This window comes from Oncorhynchus mykiss, chromosome 20, assembly GCF_057628025.1.
Source record: "Oncorhynchus mykiss isolate SJ-2025 chromosome 20, ASM5762802v1, whole genome shotgun sequence".
In the NCBI taxonomy this organism is placed as follows: Eukaryota; Metazoa; Chordata; class Actinopteri; order Salmoniformes; family Salmonidae; genus Oncorhynchus; species Oncorhynchus mykiss.
This window is the reverse complement of record NC_143041.1, coordinates 24,009,961-24,033,288: the sequence shown is the minus strand read 5'-3', so window position 1 is coordinate 24,033,288 and position 23,328 is coordinate 24,009,961. Positions and strand designations below refer to the sequence as shown.

The 23,328-nt window shown below is 41.0% G+C and overlaps 1 protein-coding gene across 1 annotated transcript in view; it reads right to left on the bottom strand.

Moving 5' to 3' along the window:
- Positions 1-5,937: 5,937 nt before the first annotated feature.
- skap1 (src kinase associated phosphoprotein 1) overlaps positions 5,938-23,328 on the bottom strand; it is a 45,538-nt gene continuing 28,147 nt past the window's right edge. The window contains exon 12 of the mRNA XM_036955941.2: positions 5,938-8,629. Within this exon, the coding sequence (XP_036811836.1) occupies positions 8,537-8,629 (93 nt within the window). The 3' untranslated portion in view covers positions 5,938-8,536. The remainder of the gene's footprint in view (positions 8,630-23,328) is intronic.

Sequence of the window (23,328 nt, the reverse complement as noted above, 5' to 3'; positions counted from 1 at the left end):
CTTGTCTCGGGGTCTGAGACATTTTTAATCAGTCTCAGACAATGAGTACTCGCTATGTCTTCCCGAGACCAGCGGAGTAAAAAATACGAACAATTCCTTCGACCTCATGGCTTGGTTTTTGTGCCGACATTCACTGTCAACTGCGGGACCTTATAGAGACAGGTGTCAGGTGTTCATTGTCAACTGTGGGGACCTTACTACAAGTGTAGAAACATCTCAAGGATAATTAATGGAAACAGTATGCACCTGAGCTCAATTTTGAGTTTCATAGCAATGGGTCTGAATAGTTATGTTTTATTTTATTTTACCTTTATTTAACTAGGCAAGTCAGTTAAGAACAAATTCTTATTTACAATGACGGCCTGTTCAGGGGCAGAACGCCTGTCAGCTTGGGGGTTTGAACTTGCAACACTCTAACCACTAGGCTACCCTGCCGCCCCGTAAACTAGTACATCATAAATTATAAACCTACAATAGTCTACACCATCTCAATTTTAATCTCAAAGTGGGGTTGGCATGTATCATTTACAATAGATACAACAAACAAAGTAGTCATAAGGTTGCCTAACAGTAAATGCAATTAGAAAATAACTAATCATTGTGTGTGAGATTTATGTATTGTTTAAATTCCATGTAAAAAGAAGTTTATAGAATACATTTCAAAGCAATAAATGTGTTGAACAAGAAATATGAATGCTCTTAAGTACATTTTGCATGATGAAAATACATATCCATATTAAGGTTAGGGCTGAGTGTCTGCAGATTTTTGCTCCACCCTTGCACTTGATTGATGAATTAATTAATTACGGTTAAGGTCACTAATTAGTCTAGGTCTTAGACATAAACAAAAACGCGTAGACACTCTGCCCTCTTTGGAATGAATTTGACATCCCTGGGTAAGTGTAAACGGTTAGCGAACATGCTAAGTAGTTGCTAAAATGCTGAAGTTGTCCGTGATCACTTGTCTTTTTTGGTGAATGTGTGATATTCCGTGTTCAAGTGCTATTCAAAACTAGGAACCTCTGAATTATCCGACTTTCAGTTTGCAAGTTGTAGTTGTACATGTACTGTGTTCAACGAGTCAGCAAGTCTGAAATGTACAAGTTTCTTATCTCTGTGAGAGTGGCAGTCTGAAGTTTGGCTCAGTCGCAGGCCTGTTTGATTCTTGTTCAGCACATTAAGTGATGCTAAGTTTCTGTTATTTTTCTTGATTTGAGTTTGGTACAAGATCTTGAAATATTTTTTTCACCACACTGAAGACCTAGGTTCAATATCCACGGTTCGCCACTGCGCAAACATGTCTAAAAGATAAAGACTGCTCTTACTATCCTTCCCCGTCTCCCCTTACTAATAGTGAGCGTGCAACTTTCAAAGAATCCCCCCACTCTTCCCTACCATCAAATCAAGATTTTGACGAGTAAGATAAAAGTTTGACCATATTTTTAAACGAGTCAAGTTGGATGCCCAGGTTTCAATAGTCGATAACATATTAATGTTTCATGAAATAAGTGTATATACAGTGCATTCGGAAACTATTCAGAGCCCTCCCCTTTTCCACATTTTGTTACATTACAGCCTTATTCTAAATGTATTAAATAAATGTTTTCCTAATAAGTCTACACTTGCAATACCCCATAATGACAAAGCGAAAACAGGTTTATAGAAATGTGTTAATAAAAAATAAAAAAATTAGAAATACCTTATGTACAAAAGTATTCAGACCCTTTGCTATAAGACACGAAATGGAGCTCAGGTGCATCCTGTTCCATTGATCATCCTTGAGATGTTTCTACAACTTGATTGGAGTCCACCTGTGGTAAATTCAATTGATTAGACATTATTTGGAAAGGCACACAACTGACTATATAAGGTCCCACAGTTGACAGTGCATGTCCGAGCAATACCAAGCCATGAAGTTGAAGGAATTGTACGTTGAGCACCGAGACAGGATTGCATCGAGGCACAGATCTGGGGAAGGGTACCAAAAAAGGTTACCAAAAACATTTCTGCAGCATTGAAGGTTCGCAAGAACACAGTGGCCTCCATCATTCTTAAATGGAAGAAGTTTGGAACCACCAAGACTGATCCTAGAGCTGGCCACTCGGCCAAACTGAGCAATCGGGGGAGAAGGGCCTTGGTCAGGGAACCCGACGGTCACTCTGACAGAGCTCCAGAGTTCCTCTGTGAAGATGGGAGAACCTTCCAGAAGGACAACCATCTCTTCAGCACTCCACCAATCAGGCCTTTATGGTCGAGTGGCGAGATGAAAGCCATTCTTTAGTAAAAGACATGACAGCTCATTGGAGTTTGCCAAAAGGCACTAAAGGTTTCTGTGTCTTAGGTTTGTCTTAGTTTTCTGTGCCTTTTCAAAATAAGTGTGAATGTTTATTTTCAAACACTATAGTTGTGGCTGCCCATAAGGGTACATGTAGTGTTGGTTTCATGAGCTGAAAAAAAAGATCCCGTAAATGTACCATATGCACAAAAAGCTTCTCTTAAATTGTGTGGACAAATTTATATATATATCCCTGTCAGTGAGTATTTCTCATTTGCCAAGATAATCCTTCCACCTTACAGGTGTGGCATATCAAGAAGATGATTAAACAGCATAATCATTACACAAGTGCACCTTGTGCGTGGGACAATTAAGGCCACTCTACAATGTGCAGTTTTGTCATGTAGCACAATGCCACAGATGTCTCAAGTTTTGAGCGAGTGAGCCTCCAACATCGTTTTAGAGAATTTGGCAGAATGTCCAACTCGCCTCACGACCGCAGACCACATATAACCACGCCAGCCTAGGACATCCACATCCGTCTTCTTCACCTGCGGGATTGTCTGAGACCAGCCACTGATGAAATTGAGAAGTATTTCTGTCTGTAATAAAGCCCTTTTGTGGGGAAAAACTCATTCTGATTGGCTGGGCCTGGCTCCCCAGTGGTTGTGCCCAGGCCCAGTCATGTAATCCATAAATTAGGGCCTAATGAATTTAATGACTGATTTCCTTATATGAACTGTAACTCAGTAAAATCGTTGAAATTGTTGCATGTTGCGTTTATATTTTTGTTTAGTATATTTATAAAACGTGGTTTAGATATTGTTGTTATCAATGACTGTAGAGGTTGTAACCCACTATTATTTTGGGCTGAGTCCAAGGATTTCCATTGAGAATTGTTTATATGTTGCCACCAGCAGGGGGCGCTGGAGCACAGAGGTTTGCCCTCTCCCCTCAACAGCACTCAAAGAGGCTGTGACAATTAACCGTTTCTCCTCCTGTCTCTTTTTTCGTTGTTCTCTTAAGCAGGTATGTGGTGTAAACAAGCACATTATCTATAGAAAATGTTAGCCTAAATGGTTATCTGAGTGATACTTACCTTTTATGTTGAAGTTGTAGAATGTAAATGTGTAAATTGATTGAGTGAAACTGTTAGCGATCTTGACATGGAGATTAGGGTTGTGGCTAAGTAAGACTAGGTCATATAATAAAATAATAAAAAATGGTGCCAGATAATATTTTGGTTTGAATGTATTGATGTATAGCTCCTCTGAGGTAATATTCTACTTTGTTTATATGGTCTAGGCACTGACATCTCCCCACCCATGTGCTATGTTACAGAGTTGTATTTTTAGAGAAACACTATATGCTAAGCTAACTGTGCTAACGCTAGCCTGTCAAGCCTATAGGGTTGCTATTAGGTTAACGGCTACAGTTAGCTGGCTCAGTATTGCTTCCTACTGTGTATTCCTTTTTGTTTAACTTTTTTTTTTATCTTAGGTTAAAGTAAAAACGGAGAAGGTATATTTTTAAATACAAGTTACTGTATCAGCTAGTATGACTTTTTTAAATACAGAGGATGTGTGTTACTGTACTTAGTTATAGTACTTTCTAGTCTTTTACAGCATCTGAGTGGATTATTTATGTTGCAGATCAAAATTCACCCCGACTCAAACTTTACTGGCCCAAAGAACATCTGTAGTGCGGAGTTGTCAACCATGACTGAGAGGTCTTGGAGCAGGCAGGCCTTCCCCGGGAGGAAGAGCAGCTCCGTTCTGTCAAGATCAAGGCTAGGTGGGGCTCGGGAGTAGCTTTCTCAGGCGCATTATAATTTAGTTCAAAGAAGATCTAATCACATTGGGTCTTTTTTGGGTGGTCTCCAACACAGAATGCACATATCGGAGATACATCGCCTTTGAAAAGAGGCTACTCGCAACTTTGGTTTTAGAAGTGGGGACATTTATTTTATAGATTTTTTCCCCAATCGGATAAACACTCCAAACAGCCTACCCGATCACTCGGAGGCGTCCGCACGGTCCTAAAGCACACCTTTGCCCATGTTTTGTATCACATTCCATTGATAAAACTGGGGGTGACAAAAATGCAATTTTCAGAATGGGGGGGAGACATGTCACTGTCCGCAGAGAAAGTTGCACCCCTGGCTATATGTATGTATTATTTGTAGCATTGTACAGCTAAGTCATCTTCTGCCCTAACTCAAATTGAAATATCTGGCTGTGTCATTATGACTTTGGACAATTATTTGACACATTGAAGTTATTTCATTTGAACTATGGTTAAGCTAAAAGGGAGAAGATGGAGAGAGAAAAGGATCCTGGAAAAGTGACAGTAATTGGTGAGAAGGTTTTTGTTCATTGATTGCAAATGAGCATTTGACAGTGTGCGGGTATTATCATGATATTGTTTTAAACATAATATAACTCATAAATGACTCATGGCAGAAATAATGGTGAATATGATTCCAGACACTGACATGGCTTAAAAGGATACTGTGAGATTTCAAGATTTAGGTCGTTTTTTTACTTACCCAGAGTCCGACGAACTCATGGAAACCCATTTTTAGGTCTTTGCTTGCAGGAGATTATTGAAGTTAGTTTAGCGCAATTACTGGTAGTCTCCCACAGTAGCCAGCTCCTCTCAGGGTAATACACCTTCTAACTACTCCAAAGCTGTGTGGTTGGTCATTTATAGTCTATACATAGTAATCGATATTTTATAAATGAGCTAATTTGACTGATAATCATAAGAAACGAGATTCTAGCCACGTCCTCATTCTCTGTCCGGTTAAAGATCGCAGAGATGTACTGTATCTCTTATTATGGCGTCTGTGAGCGCATGGACAGCGCCATTGAAACAACTCTGAATCATGGATTACCGTTTCTCCTGGTCCATGGACTACTTTCAGGGTAAGGAACCATCTGACTGACTATAAGTTTTAAAAAGTGAACTATCCCTTAATTGAATTTACAAATCATTGCAAATAGGGCATTAATGGTCAAGGATTTCTGATAAGCTTTTCACAATGTTTTTTTCATTATATATATATTTTTTATATTTATGGCCTCAAACCCAACCCTAACTGTTCTATGTGCTCTTTGTCTTATGTGTTGCTTTCCTCCCACAGATGCTGTCATGATGTGCTTCCCTGGTGCAACAAAGGGACAAGTGGGAACGGCTTAAAACAGTAAAAGTAAATAAAAGTTAATGACTAGGATTAGTTAATGACTGTGTTAGCTTTGTTGTTGGCTAGCTCTTCTGAACAACAGTGTCCTGACGAGTGAGCACGTTTTCGATGCCAGGCGAAATCGCACCTAATTAGCTCATTGGGTGTATCCAAATAAATGTCACTAGAAAACATCTTAAACAAATGCAAATGCAGCTACTTTGTTGTTATTCTGTCTGCACTGTTTGACGAGACATTTAAGTTAGCCGTAGTTGGCTAGCTAGCAAGCAAGGGATAAGAACGTTGCCAGCGAGTATGGCAATGGAGCATTTATAATGAACAACTTGTTCTCTCCATAGATACAGAACAAAAAGACTAAACATTTCTAGCAACCAAACCGATAGAACGAACGACCAGCCGGCTTAACACATATCGTTTCGGGACTATATCTTTTGGAAGGATGAAATAGTATGAATAAATTCATCAAAATAAAGTTTTTAATGAAAATATGTCAATCATTATTTGAACATGTTGTTTAACCTGTTGTATAAAAGTGACAATGGCCTTGAAGCCGGTGTTTGGAGGATATATTGGCACGGTTTGCTGGCCCTCGTCTCGGTTCTAACAGCACCCATGCCAATGTATCCTCCAAACACCGGCATCTCGGGCATTATCACTCAAGTATTGTGACATACAAAGGACCTATATGTAATAAACATTTGAATACCATGTTTCATACATTTACAGTATGAGCATATAAGTATTATAAATAAATGCATATATACTGTATGTATATAAAAGTAAGAAATGTATGTCATGTAAATGAATATTTCAACATATACAGTATGTGACATATACGTACATATGTGTGGATACATATATAAGCATACTGTATATGGGCATATACACTGAGTGTACAAAACATTAAGGACACCTGCTCTTTCCATGACATAGACTGACCAGGTGAATCCTGGTGAAAGCTATGATCCCTTATTGATGTCACTCCTTAAATCCACTTCAATTTGTGTAGATGAAGGGGAAGAGGACAGGTTAAAGAAGGATTTTTAAGCCTTGAGACAATTGAGACTTGGATTGTGTATGTGTGCCATTCAGAGCGTGAATGGGCCAGACAAAAAAAATGTAAGTGCCTTTGAACGGGGTATGGGAGTAGGTGTTCCTAATGTTTGGTATACTAAGTGTACGTTTACACCATATATGCCCATATAAAACATATCCTTAATATACATATATTTCCATATATTAGTTTTCCGTATAGGTAGGTAGCCACAACAAATTGAAATTCGTAACATATAAGTTTTGCAAATGTGTAACATATTGTACAAATTGCAATTCGCAACATATTGTACGAATTGCAATTTGTAACATATCATGCGAATTGCAATTCGTAACATATATGAAATGAATGATGGACATCCACAAATTCATTCATACCTACTAAATGGAGTGTCTTGGATGTACATACAGAATAATATGAAATGCTCTGAGACCAAGTTGATGTGTAGGAGAGTGCACTTCTTTTAAAACACAAAAAGCGTATAGAAAGACAGCAGTCACAAACAGCATGATGTTAAAGCATAAGCACTCAATCAATTCACTCGGACATAAAAGGCCAGTAGGCCCAAACCATAAGAAAAACACAACCACTAGGCTAAGAAAATATATTTGTACAAGCTCAACAATCAAAATATAGTATTTTTCTTGATATTGTTAATTATCAGGTATTCCAATTTCAAACTCTTAATTGAAACAAGATAGTGGAGCAAGCCTGAACCCTTGTTGCCTATATATCTTAATGTCAGCATCAAGATAACACGCACTGTAGCCTTCCTTCAGACACAAGGCTGTTGAAGGCACAAGTCAGTATGCTTTGTAATGTCAAATAGCCCCCAGTTCACTCAGAGGTGAGGATTTCTTATTTTAGTCACAAGGGCATAATGTTTCATAAATATCTGGCCATTCCCATTCACACACATGGGTACAAATACTGCACACTGGAAACAATTGGATAGAGGAAACCTTTTCACATGATCCATAATTCAATGTGTAGACCAAAGGCCTCTGAAGGACCAAGGTAATGTCATTTATGCATGGAAATTAAGTCAATCTTTACAAAAACATTCTACAAAAACCTTACACTAACAGCATTGCATTACATTATATTACGAAATAATAAAATATCTCAGTTTGTCATCAATCTCGAAGTGTTCAGTGTTTGGGACTGGGAACGCAGTCAGTCACATCACTCAACTGTAGAAAGAAGTAAGGCATAATACAAAGATAAACGATCATCAGAGCGGAACGTGTAACATACAGTTCCTGTAGTATTGTGCAGTGTGATATTTTTTCTATGGCGTATAGTTGGAATAATTTTTCCCAATCCAATGATGATGTCAATGATGCTATAATTAAGCATTACTGAGCATATCAATATCTATAAAGACGGGTTAGCTGACAATGTCAAGAAACAACGATGCGCGCATGTCGATGATGCAGAAGGCCATGTGGTGTAATGATTCTGGATGGTCAGATAGCTAGCAACAATGAGAAGAAGCTGTCATGTGGGGAATCGTAGGTGGCTCGTTTCAGCTCATTGCATCTTGTTATTGATACCATTTCTTGTTTTGACTCATGACACGTCTACGCTAATATGGCTAAAAATGAATTAGCTAGCTAACCAACAACTGTAACTATGTATTTGAGAGACAACAAGTGCTCATTGTGCAAATATATTTACATTTTCAATAAACATTTAGAGACTAAATATAGTTTACATGCTGTCAACCACCTAAGCCAGTTATTTTGCCCCATAGTTGCGCACACGTCGGTTTTGTTGCTAAACAACCAACCTGTCTATAAATGCTGATTCAATTTCCCACGCAGTTCTACTTTCAGCCACCAGATGTCCTAAATGGCCGGCCAAGCGCTGCGAATATACACATCTCCTGCTCTCTCAATGGCTATCTCAGTGGGTGTCAGGAGACCTGTTACGCTACATTACTCCATTAAATTATTTTATAATCTTAACAATAAGAGAGTGATCCAGTACTTCTTGGAGCTCAGAGGATGTAGGCAGGGTGGAGGAAGTCTTTAGGGACGATACCGATGGTACCATTTAGCTCTCCGACCCACCAGCCATGGATGTTATACTCCTGGAACACAGAGAGACACAAGTATGGTGAGGAGGAACACGCATAACTATGCTCAGTAGACTATGTCATCATAGGTTTATAACAGAATTTAGCATTGCCTCAAAATGGCTCTTGATACCTTGTTTTGGGGTCATTTTTGGGGTACATGCAGATTGAGAATTACCAGGGGCCCAGGGGGGTCTCAGATTGTCCTATTGGTTTAAAATGCAATTTGTACTGCTACAGTGGTAAATATTCAAATAAAAGCTTATTCCAAATTAAACGAACACTCCCACATGGTAAAAAAAAAATAAAATCCATGTGGCAGCACTTGTCATCCCGTGACAGTCCCATATTTCAGCCTCTTTTCAGGTGTCCTTTTCTTAACACAAAAAAAGGTCCTTTTGTCAGTCAGAAAGGCACATCAATTAATTCCGGCTACAAGAATGTAGACCCAATGACAATCGCTAAATGTCATTACACTTTTTGGTGTTTTGTAACAGATGTCTCTTTCCATTCATCAAATGGCGTGAGACCCCCCCCCCCGAATGTCACGGTGTAATTCGCACTCTGGGTACAACATCTGAAAGCCAAAGGCTATCTTATATCTATCGATCAATCCATTTGTATGAGGTTTACGTGTAGAACGCATGTTTGTAGAACCATTTCTCCCTCTCCTGGCTGTCTCTCTGGCCACTGGTGTGATAGATCCCACATCCTCAGTCAGCAGCCCATCCTATCATACAGAGAGTTCTGACACCTCACTATAGAGCCAGAGGAATGAAAAACAGACCTACTCCTAATGACTGGTGACTGGACAGAGATAACGTATAAGTTGTGTCTGGACAGAGATGACATATTGGCCGGTTAGAGCTCACAGATCAGAGTGATGGTCCAGGCCTGAAGTGTTCTTAGAGCAGGTCATGATAAGCAGCTCATCCATCTGGATGTGCAGAACAGAGAGAACATTATCATTCTGTCTGTTCACCTACACAGAGCACTGAGAACTGACTGTTTCAATGCAATTACAGAGTGATTGAAGGTGGAATACTCCACTCAAAATGGCAAATTGATGTGCTTGCTGGCTTTAAGACATGTGAAGCAAGCACACACATTTTCTTTCTAGTCCCTGTGATTTCCAACACATGGCCCTAATATCTGAAGTAATAAAAACCCATGTTTCTATCTTAAAAACCAAAAACATACAGCGAAAATGTTGTGGAAAGCTAGCTTGAATAGTAATCCAAAAAAGGAGAGAAACAGACGGACTGGGGCATCAGAGAGTAGGAACGAAACCGTTTCTCTCCCCCGGGGCTGTTGCAGCTCCATTCCTCCAACCCCAGTGACAGAAAGTTGTATTTATCTCCCCAGCCCATCTGTGCAGCCAGTCTCACGTCCTCCCTGAGAAAGCTCTTTTTGATTATTAACGCCACCATTTGAATACGCTTGCTACATCACCACAGTGTGCCAATGGCAGCAAAGGTCTGTCAAGCATGCCAACTCCATCTTCCTCGCTGCTTACTACGGGTTCATACAGAGTACACCTGCTGGAAGGGGAGGTCTCGTAGAGAAGCATAGGGAGGAAATGTATTCCAATGACAATGCCCTAACTTCAATCTCTCCTACCTCCTTCTGATTTTTCTCCTTTCATTTGGTGTAAAATGCATATCAGACTTTTGGATATGATGATCTTCCAGTGATTTTTTGGGGACTTTTCCTGTTGAAAAGTAATATAAATACAATAAAGTACACTCACTAAAGGGTACATAAAATCTAAATTTTGAGCAAAATAGTGTTTTTTCGACACAACTGATGGTTGGTCTGATGGTCACTTTGTGACGTCATCGGCCTCCCCCCCCACACACACATGTTTCATGTGATGGGGGATACCAGTGTCCCCTATTGAGATGTGACTTTTGTTAAGTAAATCAGGTGTTAAATGAGGTGAAAATGAGAATGGAGTAGGACTTTAAGTTTCAGGAGAAAATAGAATGGATAACACCTTTCTGTGGGTGCCAAGGATGCCATGCCATTTCCATACCAAGACATTCTCCTCCAATAAAAAAATTATCAAGTGGCCCTTAGTGGCAGTCTGGAATGTTTTGTGCGGCCTGAGTTCATAACTGTGTATGGTGGGAGGAGGTGGAATGAGGAGAGAACAGCGCCATGTTGTGGCAGTGCTTTGACTCGTTGACCTCCCCATGACTCCTCCATTGAGAGGGTGCAAATGAACATGGGTGGGGCCGGCACGGGGAGAGAGGGGGATTGCGCAAGTTGCCATGACAACATCTGCAGTACACCAGTAGCATCGTTTATTTACCACTCAGGGGGCTGGCTAATGGTGACATTTGGATGGACCCATCGCTCACTTTGGGCAGGAGGACAGATTGACAGCTAACGATGCCTGAAGAGGAAGGAGGTTGGCTTGACTGTCTCTCATAGGGTGAATGACAGAAGCAGGATGCAGGAGAAGGAGCACTTTGTATGCCATGCCAGGTCACTGTGACAGCTGCTCTACCCGATTCCCACTCTCCTCCTTGAGCTATATATTCACTCCTTTTTGAACATCAGGTTCTGCTCACGTTCCACTGTCATTCTGTGTATTTTTGCTCTCACTATTTCTCTTGATGTATAAGCAATACATACACACGTAAACACATACATTCACATACACAGACGCACACACCTACATACACACACGTACGAACACAAACACACACCTACATACACACACGTACGAGCACAAACACAAACACACACGTACGCAGGAGGAGTGTTAATAAGACTGACCCATAAGGCAGGCCTTGGGCGTGATGGAGCGCAGGAAGTCTCTCATTGCCCTGCCGCTGAACCCGCCGTCTGGGTGTTACAATCTCTCCCTGCCCTCCCTCCATCGCCCCCTCTTTCTCTCTAGCTACCTCTCCCCCCTCTCTGTTTTGCTCTCATCCACAAGGAGAGTCATCAGACACACACTGCAGCGCTGCGTCTCTCTCCACTAGTCATCCTAACAATGAAACATGGACACCTCTTACAAGCCGCAGCTCCTGGTCTATTTGACCACAAATCTAGTCAAAGAATTTTGCTCACACAGGTGGACTGGACTGCCTTAGCTGTTCTGGAAATATTTTTGCACATGGACACGTATCCGACCATTGCAAAATAAATGTCTACTTATTTTTGCCAGATATGAATATTTAAAGGGAATCCTAGCAATGCCTATTTGGACACACTGGTTTTAGGCTTGGTGATTTCTTGAAATTTTAATAAACAGGCAATCTTTTAATTCAATCAACGTGATAGATTCAAAGTCGAGAGATAACTGAGCATGAGAGTGGTCTAAATGATGAAGGAACAAACAATCCGCTTCTCTTCGAAAGCCGCCTTTGGATTATGGATGGTTCTTTAACTTAATAGCAATTTAAAGTGGATTTGTGTATACCACTGAGTGTCTGTAATAATAGCTGTTTACGCTGCCCCTCATTTATAATAATTAGGCAGAATGTTAGGGGTTGCCCAGGCACAGTTCTAGGCTATTGGCTCGGCCGGAAAAATAACCTTTCTGTAGTTGACCGGGAGATGACCACTGCCTCCTAGATGACCCCAAATCCCAGACTCACCCCCTACCACTTTGGGTGGTAAATAGGATGTCTTGCCCTGTCTATAGGGTATTGGTGTCTATAGACACAAAAGCAGCTTTAAAGGGGTGTGTGACAAAGGAAAGGAGCGATAAAGAGAGGGGGATAAAGGGTTCACACGAAGCGATAAAGGGATCTCCATCTGATTGTTTTTCCTCCCTTTCCCTTTTCTTTGGCCACATTCACATTGTGTGACCTATGGCAATGGGCCAACTGGGGTTGTTATGGACTTAAGGCAGTTGAGGACATGAGAATATGACCCTATGTGGAAATAAGATACTCACATATTATTTATCCTAAGAAAATACAATTCAATGCAAACTACATATTTTTGTCAATCACTTTGTCAAATTGTTCAGATGTAAGTGGTATATTTTGAAAACTCTTAGTACAACAGTAAATCTGCAAACACTTGTAATGCCCCCTGTCTTTTTTGTTCAGAACCTTTGATTGAGCATGGAGTTCAACACATCTTTCACCTCTGAGTCATACCATGAGAACATTTAGTTTAGTCACCAATACATCCGATAATAATGAGCTCACAGTTTAGATTTAACTAAAATGTAATCCAATAGCAAAAAAGACATAATGTAATTTTAAAAACTGATCTTTTTGAAGTGCTGAATAGAAGGAATAATAAAGGTTAAATCAAATGTTCCATACAGTATTTAGCTATGTACCAGTATGTATAATGTTTTCAAGTTTACTGCAAATCATATAAAAAAAATATATAAAATGTAAGGTTTGGAGCAGATGTCAGTCTTACAGTTTCAGTATCCTTATAACGTACATACAGTACATTTGGAAAGTATTCAGACCTCTAAAAAACAGAATTCAGACACTTTGCTATGAGACTCGAAATTGAGCTCAGGTGCGTCCTGTTTCCATTGATCATCCTTGAGATGTTTATACAACTCTATTGGAGTCCACCTGTGGTAAATTCAATTGATTGGACATGATTTGTCAAGGCACACACCTGTCTATATAAGGTCCCACAGTTGACAGTTCATGTTAGAGCAAAAACCAAGCTATGAGGTCGAAGGAATTGTCTGTAGAGCTCCAAGACAGGATTGTGTCGAGGCACAGATCTGGAGAAGGGTCACAAAACATTTATGCAGCATTGACGGTCCCCAAAGAACACAGTGGCCTCCATCATTCTTAAATGGAAGAAGTTTGGAACCACCAAGACTCTTCCTAGAGCTGGCTGGCCACCCGGCCAAACTGCAATCGTGGGAGAAGGGCATTGGTCAGGAAGGTGACAAAGAACCCGATGGTCACTCTGACAGAGCTCCAGAGTTCCTCTGTAGAATTGGAGAACCTTCCAAAAGGACAACCATCTCTGCAGCACTGCACCAATCAGGCCTTTATGCTAGAGTGGCCAGACGAAAGCCACTCCTCAGTAAAAGGCACATGATAGCCCGCTTGGACTTTGCCAAAAGGCACCTAAAGGACTCTCGGACCATGAGAAACAAGATTCTCTGGTCTGATGAAACCAAGATTGAACTCTTTGGCCTAAATGCCATCCCTACCTGGCACCATCCCTACCGTGAAGCATGGTGGTGGCTGCATCATGCTGTGGGGATGTTTTTCAGTGTCAGGGACTCGCAGACTAGTCAGGATTGACGGAAAGATGAACAGAGCAAAGTATAGAGAGATCCTTGATGAAAACCTAATCCAGAGGGCTCAGAACATCAGAATGGGGTGAAAATTCATCTTCCAACAGGACAACGAACCTAAGCACACAGCCAAGGCAATGCAGGAGTGGCTTCGGGACAAGTCTCTGAATGTCCTTGAGTGGCCCAGCCAGAGCCCGGACTTGAACCCGATCGAACATCTCTGGAGAGACCTGAAAATAGCTGTGCAGCGACACTCCCAACCTGACAGAGCTTGTGAGGATCTGCAGAGAAGAATGGGAGAAACTCCCCAAATACAGGTGTGCCAAGCATGTAGCGTCATACCCAAGAAAACTTGGGCTGTAATCGCTGGCAAAGGTGCTTCAACAAAGTACTGAGTAAAGATTCTGCATACTTATGTCAATGTCATATTTCAGTATTCCATTTGATTATAAATTAGCAAAAAAAATGTAAACCTGTTTTTGCTTTGTCATTATGGGGTATTGTGTGTAGATTGATGAGGGGGAAAAACAATTTAATTAATTTTAGAATAAGACTAACTTAACAAAATGTGGAAAAGGTCAAGTGGTCTGAATACTTTTCGAATGCACTGTATGTTGAAGAAATCATCAGATATTATGGGATGTATTGCACAAGATCAACTTTTCTATGTGACTTACATCATTACTGCAACTGCTACAGTTTCACCAGCTAAAATGATCAGCGTACAGTGTATCAATGAAATCCAGATAATGAGTAGAATATATTGTTATATTACAACCAAATTATTTCAGCAGCGCATTGCACATTACACTATAATTCCAAATGGTAGCATATATAGTTTCCACTTTGTCCTATTGAAGCACGCTGACTGATGGAGGATAATGATGTAGTTACAGACACATCTTTATATGATTTGGTTCTACCTTCCAACATAAATTGATACATTTCTGATGTAAAAATATAGAATGTGACATATTTATCAGCATCATTTCTCTTGACGCCGTTAATCACGTCTCCATTTCTTCAACGCATGTAACCTTCTAAGCGCACCTTTTATGTGCAGAACATAACACAGTAAATGCTTGCGCCTTTAGCTACTTTGCCAAAGACCGTGTGCCTCTAGACAAAATAATGTAAAAATGATGCCCAATATTACCGGAGCTAAAGTGGGCCCAATATGTTATTTTATTTCTGCTCCGGATTCGTGAGCCATTTTAAACTACTCGCAGTTCGCTATGTTTTGGTTTGATAACAAACGGTTGCTAGCCGGATAACTTGACCACTGACTAGGCTATGTACATATTTGGATGGCACAGGAAAAATTTAAAAGGAATAGGCTACTCAAAGAGATGTTTCGAAGGTAGGCTCCATATGCAAGCGTGGGGTGTGTATGATTGTATGTGTGTGTGAGAGAGGATGTGTGTGAGATCGGGAGTAAGTAAGAGAGAGAGAGGGTGTGGGAGGGAGGAAGGGTAGGCCTACACTCATAGAAAAAAGCGTTCCAAAAGGGTTCTTCAGCTGTCCACAAAGGAGAACCCTTTTTGGTTCTAGGTAGAACTCTTTTGGGTTCAATGTAGACGCCCCCTTGAAAGAGTCCACCTGGAACCCTTTAATGGTTCCAGGTAGAACTCTTTTGGGTTCTATGTAGAACTCTCTCTGGAAAGCATTCTACATGGAAATCAAAAGGGTTCTACATGGAACTCAAAACGGTTCTACATGGAACTCAAAAGGGTTCTACTTGGAACCAACAATGGTTCTTCAAAGGGTTCTCCTATGGGGACAACCGAAGAACCCTTTTAGGTTCTAGATAACACATTTTTTTTCCCTATAAGTGTATGTTGGAAGTTCTCTGAAAAGTACAGATGGTTACAATGTTTTCGTAACATTCTTCAACAAGTTTAATATGTTCCTTGTATCCATAGAGCCAGTTATTTTTTCCTTTAGTGACACTCATTTAGAATGCCTGAAGCGTTAAGCTGTGTTGTGTGTGAGAGAGAGAAAAGGTGTGCCTGTGTGAATGTTTAAAATGAAAGTTATTTATTTATTTCTGTTTTGATTGCATTTATGAATACAGGTTTTTAATTCATTTAATCAATTCTAAATTGTTTGTTTTTTCTCCTTGCTGCAAACTTAAACATAACTCATGGTTATTTACTTAGGGTAAAGTTCATGTTAATTTAAGAGGGAGATACAGCCTACTAGTGTAAATCAGTCTCAGTGTGTGTGCTGTCATCCATTAAACATTCACAGTATTAATTAGGGACAGAAACGCACAGAGGTAAGCCACTAGGTGTCACTAGTGTCCATGTTCTGGAGACAACAGCAGTGTCTAGAGTAGTCCTCTCTCTCTCTCTCTCTCTCTCTCTCTCTCTCTCTCTCTCTCTCTCTCTCTCTCTCTCTCTCTCTCTCTCTCTCTCTCTCTCTCTCTCTCTCTCTCTCTCTCTCTCTCTCTCTCTCTCTCTCTCTCTCTCTCTCTCTCTCTCTCTCTCTCTCTCTCTCTCTCTCTCTCTCTCTCTCTCTCTCTCTCTCTCTCTCTCTCTCTCTCTCTCTCTCTCTCTCTCTCTCTCTCTCTCTCTCTCTCTCTCTCTCTCTCTCTCTAAAGGAGGCTGGATGGGTTGACATCGTAAATCTCACCCACTCCATTCCACCATTCCAGATGAGTGCCTCTGGGAATATCGGAATGTGGCTGCTAACCTGTGGAGCCATGTCTTTTGATTCCGGCTACATAAATTACCGTGCTGGAATGCAGGACAACCCGAAAGATTAGTGAGAACCATGCTTAGGAGTGAATATAAGCAATACAGATGTTAGCAGAGCAAAGATCGTATTTACTAATTTCAGGCATTTTATCAGGAGTCCTGGGGACCTCCTCCTCCACTTTGGAGGTGGGCATCTGGAAGGTGAGGAACTCAAACATCTTCAGGAACTCCTTGGAGGAGGGACCCTGGAGAGACTTGACCAACACTGAACCAGGAAACTCCTTGTGACAGAAACTTATAATGTAAAGGCCGGGTATCCTTCATCTTCTCTGCATCTCCTAAGGCTTCAAAGGAGCTGTAACGAGCCAACACTCAGCACCTATTTTTTGGCATTGAAATTAGTCTAATTGTCCCGCTGAAAAATAAAACTCTATCCCAGGGTTAGGTCTGGGTTAGGGTTAGGGTTAGGACACGGGAGTCTGTCAGGATCAAAATAAATCTAAATAGAGTAAACACTAATAAAAAGTTAGACAATAACAATTACACAATTGTATATGCCAAAGACACACCAAACGGTGTTAAATCCAGTAGTATATCCAAAAAATATAAAAATGGTAGAGAGTAAAATAGTTTGATATTAGTATGATAATGTTTATCAGAAGAATCTATAACAGCTAAAAACATGTCATGCTCTAAAATGTCACACACACACACACACACACACACACACACACACACACAATTTCCCCCTTATATACAAACACAGTAAAATAAAAAACTATCCAATAAAAAGAAACACACAAATACTGTAAAAATGCTCCTCTTTACAGTAATATCTCGCTAGATCAATAATAATTGATGGGGGCTCTTTGTATAATCGTCATGTAATACTCAGTTCACAGCCATACGACACCGTGCCTGTGGCTAGCCCTTAGCCTGGTCTACACTCAGGCAGTTAATCAAATCACAGAGTTTCTGTATTCCAACGTGCCTAGAATTTTTTTGTTGATATTTCTGCCAATGTGCATGATTTTTTTTTGTTGTAGCTGGTTGCACACCGCTGCCTACGTAGCTGCTGTGCTGAGTGCTCCACTGCCGCCAACCCCCCTCCTTGATCGCCTTTGTTCTGGTCACTGGTGTAGCCTACAAACTTCATGTTGTACACAAAATTGTTAAAACTATTGGATTCCATGCCTCAGTAAGCATCATTTCATGTTCTTTTTTCAGGATGGGAGGAGAATACATGCAGCTATTTACATATTTGACTTAAAATACGTTATCAAAATGTTCGTATAAACATTGTTGTCAGTATTGCAAACATAAGCACAACACAAACGCGCAGTCTAGCGATTTCATGTTTTTCTTAGCTGCATGTAACTCATACAAACATTTTGATAATGTATTTTCTGTAAAATATTTACTTGCCACAATATCAGCATTTACACAATGGGTAGGTCTAATCCTGAATGCTGATTGGTTAAAAGCGCATTCCAGCTGGTGTCTATTCCACAAGTTACCACCGGCTAAATCTATGACGTTAAAATGCCTATTTACTCTGTTCCATCTGACTGCATAATCCACTGTCTTATCAGCCCAGCCAGGCAATTTATAAACTCGATATCCACTATAAAAAGCATCTAGATATTATCTCACTTTTTTTTTAGATTAACATTTAGTTTTCAACTGCGGAGATTTGTATAAACTGTCGTATTCAAATTCGATTTCTAACTGTCCCATAGTAATGAACGTGTAGGGGTCAGGAGTCTGGAAGAGAGAGAAGTAAGGCAGCGTTTCTCAGCCAGTCAAAATATTTTTTATGGATGTACAGTTGAAGTCAGAAGTTTACATACACCTTAGCCAACAACATTTCAACTTAGTTGTTCACAATTCCTTACATTTAATCCTAGTAAAAATTCCCTGTCTTAGGTCAGTTAGGATCACCACTTTATTTAATGAATGAGAAATGTCAGAATAATAGTAAAGAGAATGATTTATTTCAGCTTTAATTTCTTTCATCACATTCCCAGTGGGTCAGAAGTTTACATAGACTTAATCAGTATTTGGCTTTAAATTGTTTATCTTGGGTCAAACGTTTCGGGTAGTCTTCCACAAGCTTCCCACAATAAGTTTGTTTCATCAGACCAGAGGACATTTCTCCAAAAAGTACAATCTTTGTCCCCATGTGCAGTTGCAAACCGTAGTCTGGCTTTTTCATGGCGGTTTTGGACCAGTGGCTTCTTCCTTGCTGAGCGGCCTTTCAGGTTATGTCGATATAGGGACTCGTTTTACTGTGGATATAGATACTTTTGTACCTGTTTCCTCCAGCATCTTCACAAGGTCCATTGCTGTTGTTCTGGGATTGATTTTCGCTTCTCGCACCAAAGTACGTTCATCTCTAGGAGACAGAACGCGTCTCCTTCCTGAGAGGTATGACAGCTGCGTGGTCCCATGGTGTTTATACTTGCGTACTATTGTTTGTACAGATGAACGTGGTACCTTCAGGTGTTTGTAAATTGCTCCCAAGGATGAACCAGACTTGTGGAGGTCTACAATTTTTTGATTTTCCTATGATGTCAAGCAAAGAGGCACTTAGTTTGAAGGTAGGCCTTGAAATACATCCACAGGTAAGGTACACCTCCAATTCACTCAAATTATGTTAATTCGCCTATCAGAAGCTTCTAAAGCCATTAAATAATTTTCTGGATTTTTCAACTTAGTGTATGTAAACTTCTGACCCACTGGAATTGTGATACAGTGAATTATAAGTGAAATAATCTGTCTGTAAACAATTGTTGGACAAATTACTTTTGTCATGCACAAAGTAGATGTCCTAACCAACTTGCCAAAACTATAGTTTGTTAACAAGAAATTTGTAGAGAGGTTGAAAAACGAGTTACCTACCTACCTCCTACCTAAGAATATGTAAACTTCCGACTTCAACTGTTTACAAAGAAATGTACATTGAAAAAAAGGTAGAACAAAATGAAAATGTTGGAATGCTGAATGCCAAGCATCACATCTGGAGGAAACCCGGCACCATCCCTACAGTGAAGCATGGTGGTGGCAACACATGCTGTGGGGATGTTTTTCAGCAGCAGGGCCTGGGAGACTAGTCAAGATCGAGGGAAAGATGAACGGTAAAAATACAGAGAGATCTTGGATGAAAACCTGCTCCAGAGCACTCAAGACCTCAGACTGGGGCGAAGACAATTATATATATACGCTGCTCAAAAAAATAAAGGGAACACTTAAACAACACAATGTAACTCCAAGTCAATCACACTTCTGTGAAATCAAACTGTCCACTTAGGAAGCAACACTGATTGACAATAAATTTCACATGCTGTTGTGCAAATAGAATAGACAACAGGTGGAAATTATAGGCAATTAGCAAGACACCCCCAATAAAGGAGTGGTTCTGCAGGTGGTGACCACAGACCAATTCTCAGTTCCTATGCTTCCTGGCTGATGTTTTGGTCACTTTTGAATGCTGGCGGTGCTTTCACTCTAGTGGTAGCATGAGACAGAGTCTACAACCCACACAAGTGGCTCAGGTAGTGCAGCTCATCCAGGATGGCACATCAATGCGAGCTGTGGCAAGAAGGTTTGCTGTGTCTGTCAGCGTAGTGTCCAGAGCATGGAGGCGCTACCAGGAGACAGGCCAGTACATCAGGAGATGTGGAGGAGGACAACAACCCAGCAGCAGGACCGCTACCTCCGCCTTTGTGCAAGGAGGAGCAGGAGGAGCACTGCCAGAGCCCTGCAAAATGACCTCCAGCAGGCCACAAATGTGCATGTGACTGCTCAAACGGTCAGAAACAGACTCCATGAGGGTGGTATGAGGGCCCAACGTCCACAGGTGGGGGTTGTGCTTACAGCCCAACACCGTGCAGGACGTTTTTCATTTGCCAGAGAACACCAAGAATGGCAAATTCGCCACTGGCGCCCTGTGCTCTTCACAGATGAAAGCAGGTTCACACTGAGCACATGTGACAGACGTGACAGAGTCTGGAGACGCCGTGGAGAACGTTCTGCTGCCTGCAACATCCTCCAGCATGACCGGTTTGGCGGTGGGTCAGTCATGGTGTGGGGTGGCATTTTTTTCCATGTGCTCGCCAGAGGTAGCCTGACTGCCATTAGGTACTGAGATGAGATCCTCAGACCCCTTGTGAGACCGTATGCTGGTGCGGTTGGCCCTGGGTTCCTCCTAATGCAAGACAATGCTAGACCTCATGTGGCTGGAGTGTGTCAGCAGTTCCTGCAAGAGGAAGGCATTGATGCTATGGACTGGCCCGCCCATTCCCTAGACCTGAATCCAAATGAGCACATCTGGGACATCATGTCTCGCTCCATCCACCAACGTCACTTTGCACCACAGACTGTCCAGGAGTTGGTGGATGCTTTAGTCCAGGTCTGGGAGGAGATCCCTCAGGAGACCATCCGCCACCTCATCAGGAGCATGCCCAGACGTTTTAGGGAAGTCATACAGGCACGTGGAGGCCACACACACTACTGAGCCTCATTTTGACTTGTTTTAAGGACATTACATCAAAGTTGGATCAGCCTGTAGTGTGGTTTTCCACTTTAATTTTGAGTGTGACTCCTAATCCAGACCTCCATCGGTTGATAAATTTGATTTCCATTGATAATTTGTGTGTGATTTTGTTGTCAGCACATTCAGCTATGTAAAGAAAAAAGTATTTAATAAGAATATTTCATTAATTCAGATCTAGGATGTGTTATTTTAGTGTTCCCTTTATTTTTTTGAGCAGTGTATATTTTTTTATTTAACCTTTATTTAACTAGGAAATGACCCTAAGCACACAGCCAAGACAACATAGGAGTGACTTCGGGACAACTCTCTGAATGTCCTTGAGTGGCCCGGCCAGAGCCCGGACTTGAACCTGATCAAACAACTCTGGAGAGACCTGAGAATAGTTGTGCAGCGACGCTCCCCATCCAACCTGAGAGAGCTTGACAGGATCTATAGAGAAGAATGGGAGAAACTCCCCAAATATAGACGTGCCAAGCTTGTAGTGTCATACCCAAGAAGACTCGAGGCTGTAATTGCTGCCAAAGATGCTTCAATAAAGTACTGATTTAAAGGGTCTGAATACTTATGTAAATGTTATATTTCAGTTAAATTTTTTAAACAATTGAATCCATTTTAAAATAAAGCTGTAACGTACCAACATGTGGAAATATTCAAGGGGTCTTTATACTTTCCAAATGGTATGGTATAACTTTGGCACAGGGTGATGAAAAACACCCTTTTTTACTGGTCTGAATACACTCTCAGCTGCCTGGAACATTCAGCTGGAGCCTTCATAATATATATGTTTTGGAATGTTTGTTCTAATCACCGCAGGGTTTTTGATTCAGCTGTTCAGAAATATGAGACAGAGACATAGACTACATCTTCATGGTTCAGAAGAGGGTGAGTACAGAGCGAAACGTGAAGGGCGGGGGAAGTTAGAAAAACGAATGTGTGCATAAAATAACACATGCGCAGAATGTGATCCGGATCTTAGGCTTTAAGAAAGAGGTTTCCGGAGGGGCGGGAGGGACGTGGGGGAAAACTCAGTAGAGCGGGGCGTGGGGGAAAACTCAGTATCTGAAGCCTCGGCCTTAAAAATAACAGTTTGTTAGCACCATTGATTTAGCACTTAGAGCGTGTCCTTACTCCTTTGTAATTATGGGCAGTGTTGACATACACCCAGCCTCCCCCAACACCTCAAGCCTCTGTTCATGAGAATTTATGGGCCTTAGTTTTATTATGGCCATTTTATGTCTGTGTTCCCCAGTTAGAGCTAGGCTTAAATTGCAGCCAAGGGCCTGTATTTCATTCGTAGAGGTCAGGATTCCCAGGAAACCCCTGTTAAACTAAATTGACTGCTCTACTGACGCACCAGAGAGGGAACAGGGATTGCCCTCCCATAAGGCTCGTTAAAACAAACATAGCCACGTAGGGTCCTAATCGTGTAATTCATGAGGAAAATGTGGTACAAGGTTATGAGTGTGAGTGGGACACGGGTGGACTAGTGTCACACTAAACCAAAGGCTTCCACTCAGAAACAGACAGGAAGGAATCACCTCTAAATTAATTACAATGAGGCCCTCACTTTCAATCCATTACGGGACCGTTAGAAGGCTCTGTTGTAGTCTATCGGCTTGACAAAACGAGTCATCTGTATCATTATAGCCGTGTACCAGATGGTACAGCTACAGCCACTAACAGTTGGTCTGTTACAGTGAAAGGTAGGTAAGCCAACACCTACACTGAAAGGTAATACTGTAGAAATCCTAAAACACTTGAAGGCTGGTAATGTCTTCTTGATCCACTTCCAACAGATTCAGAGCAGGTGGCATTATTATGCTTCTATGAAAAATAGACTGGGTTGTTTTGACATTCCTTTATAAACTAGTACACATAGATACATGCTCCTTTATCTGATACTGCAGAGGAGACCACCGTGTTCAACTAAAAATTATTCTTAACTCTTCCTATAAAATACCAGTTGTACATACTGTAAAAACAGGATATATGATGACACACAAATCCAAGCCTTCCAAAATAGCTTCAATGCGAACAAGGTCTTGAAAAGCTTAGTGGGCGGCGGTGCCCAAATTACAACACATTGATTTCCACTAGAGTGGCTGTAACAAGTAGATAGACTGCATGTTACTACACAATTGCCATAAAACACAGGGAAATAGATTGATGGAAAAAAGCTGAGATGCAGGATGCTCCACCTGCAATTTGTGTTGAA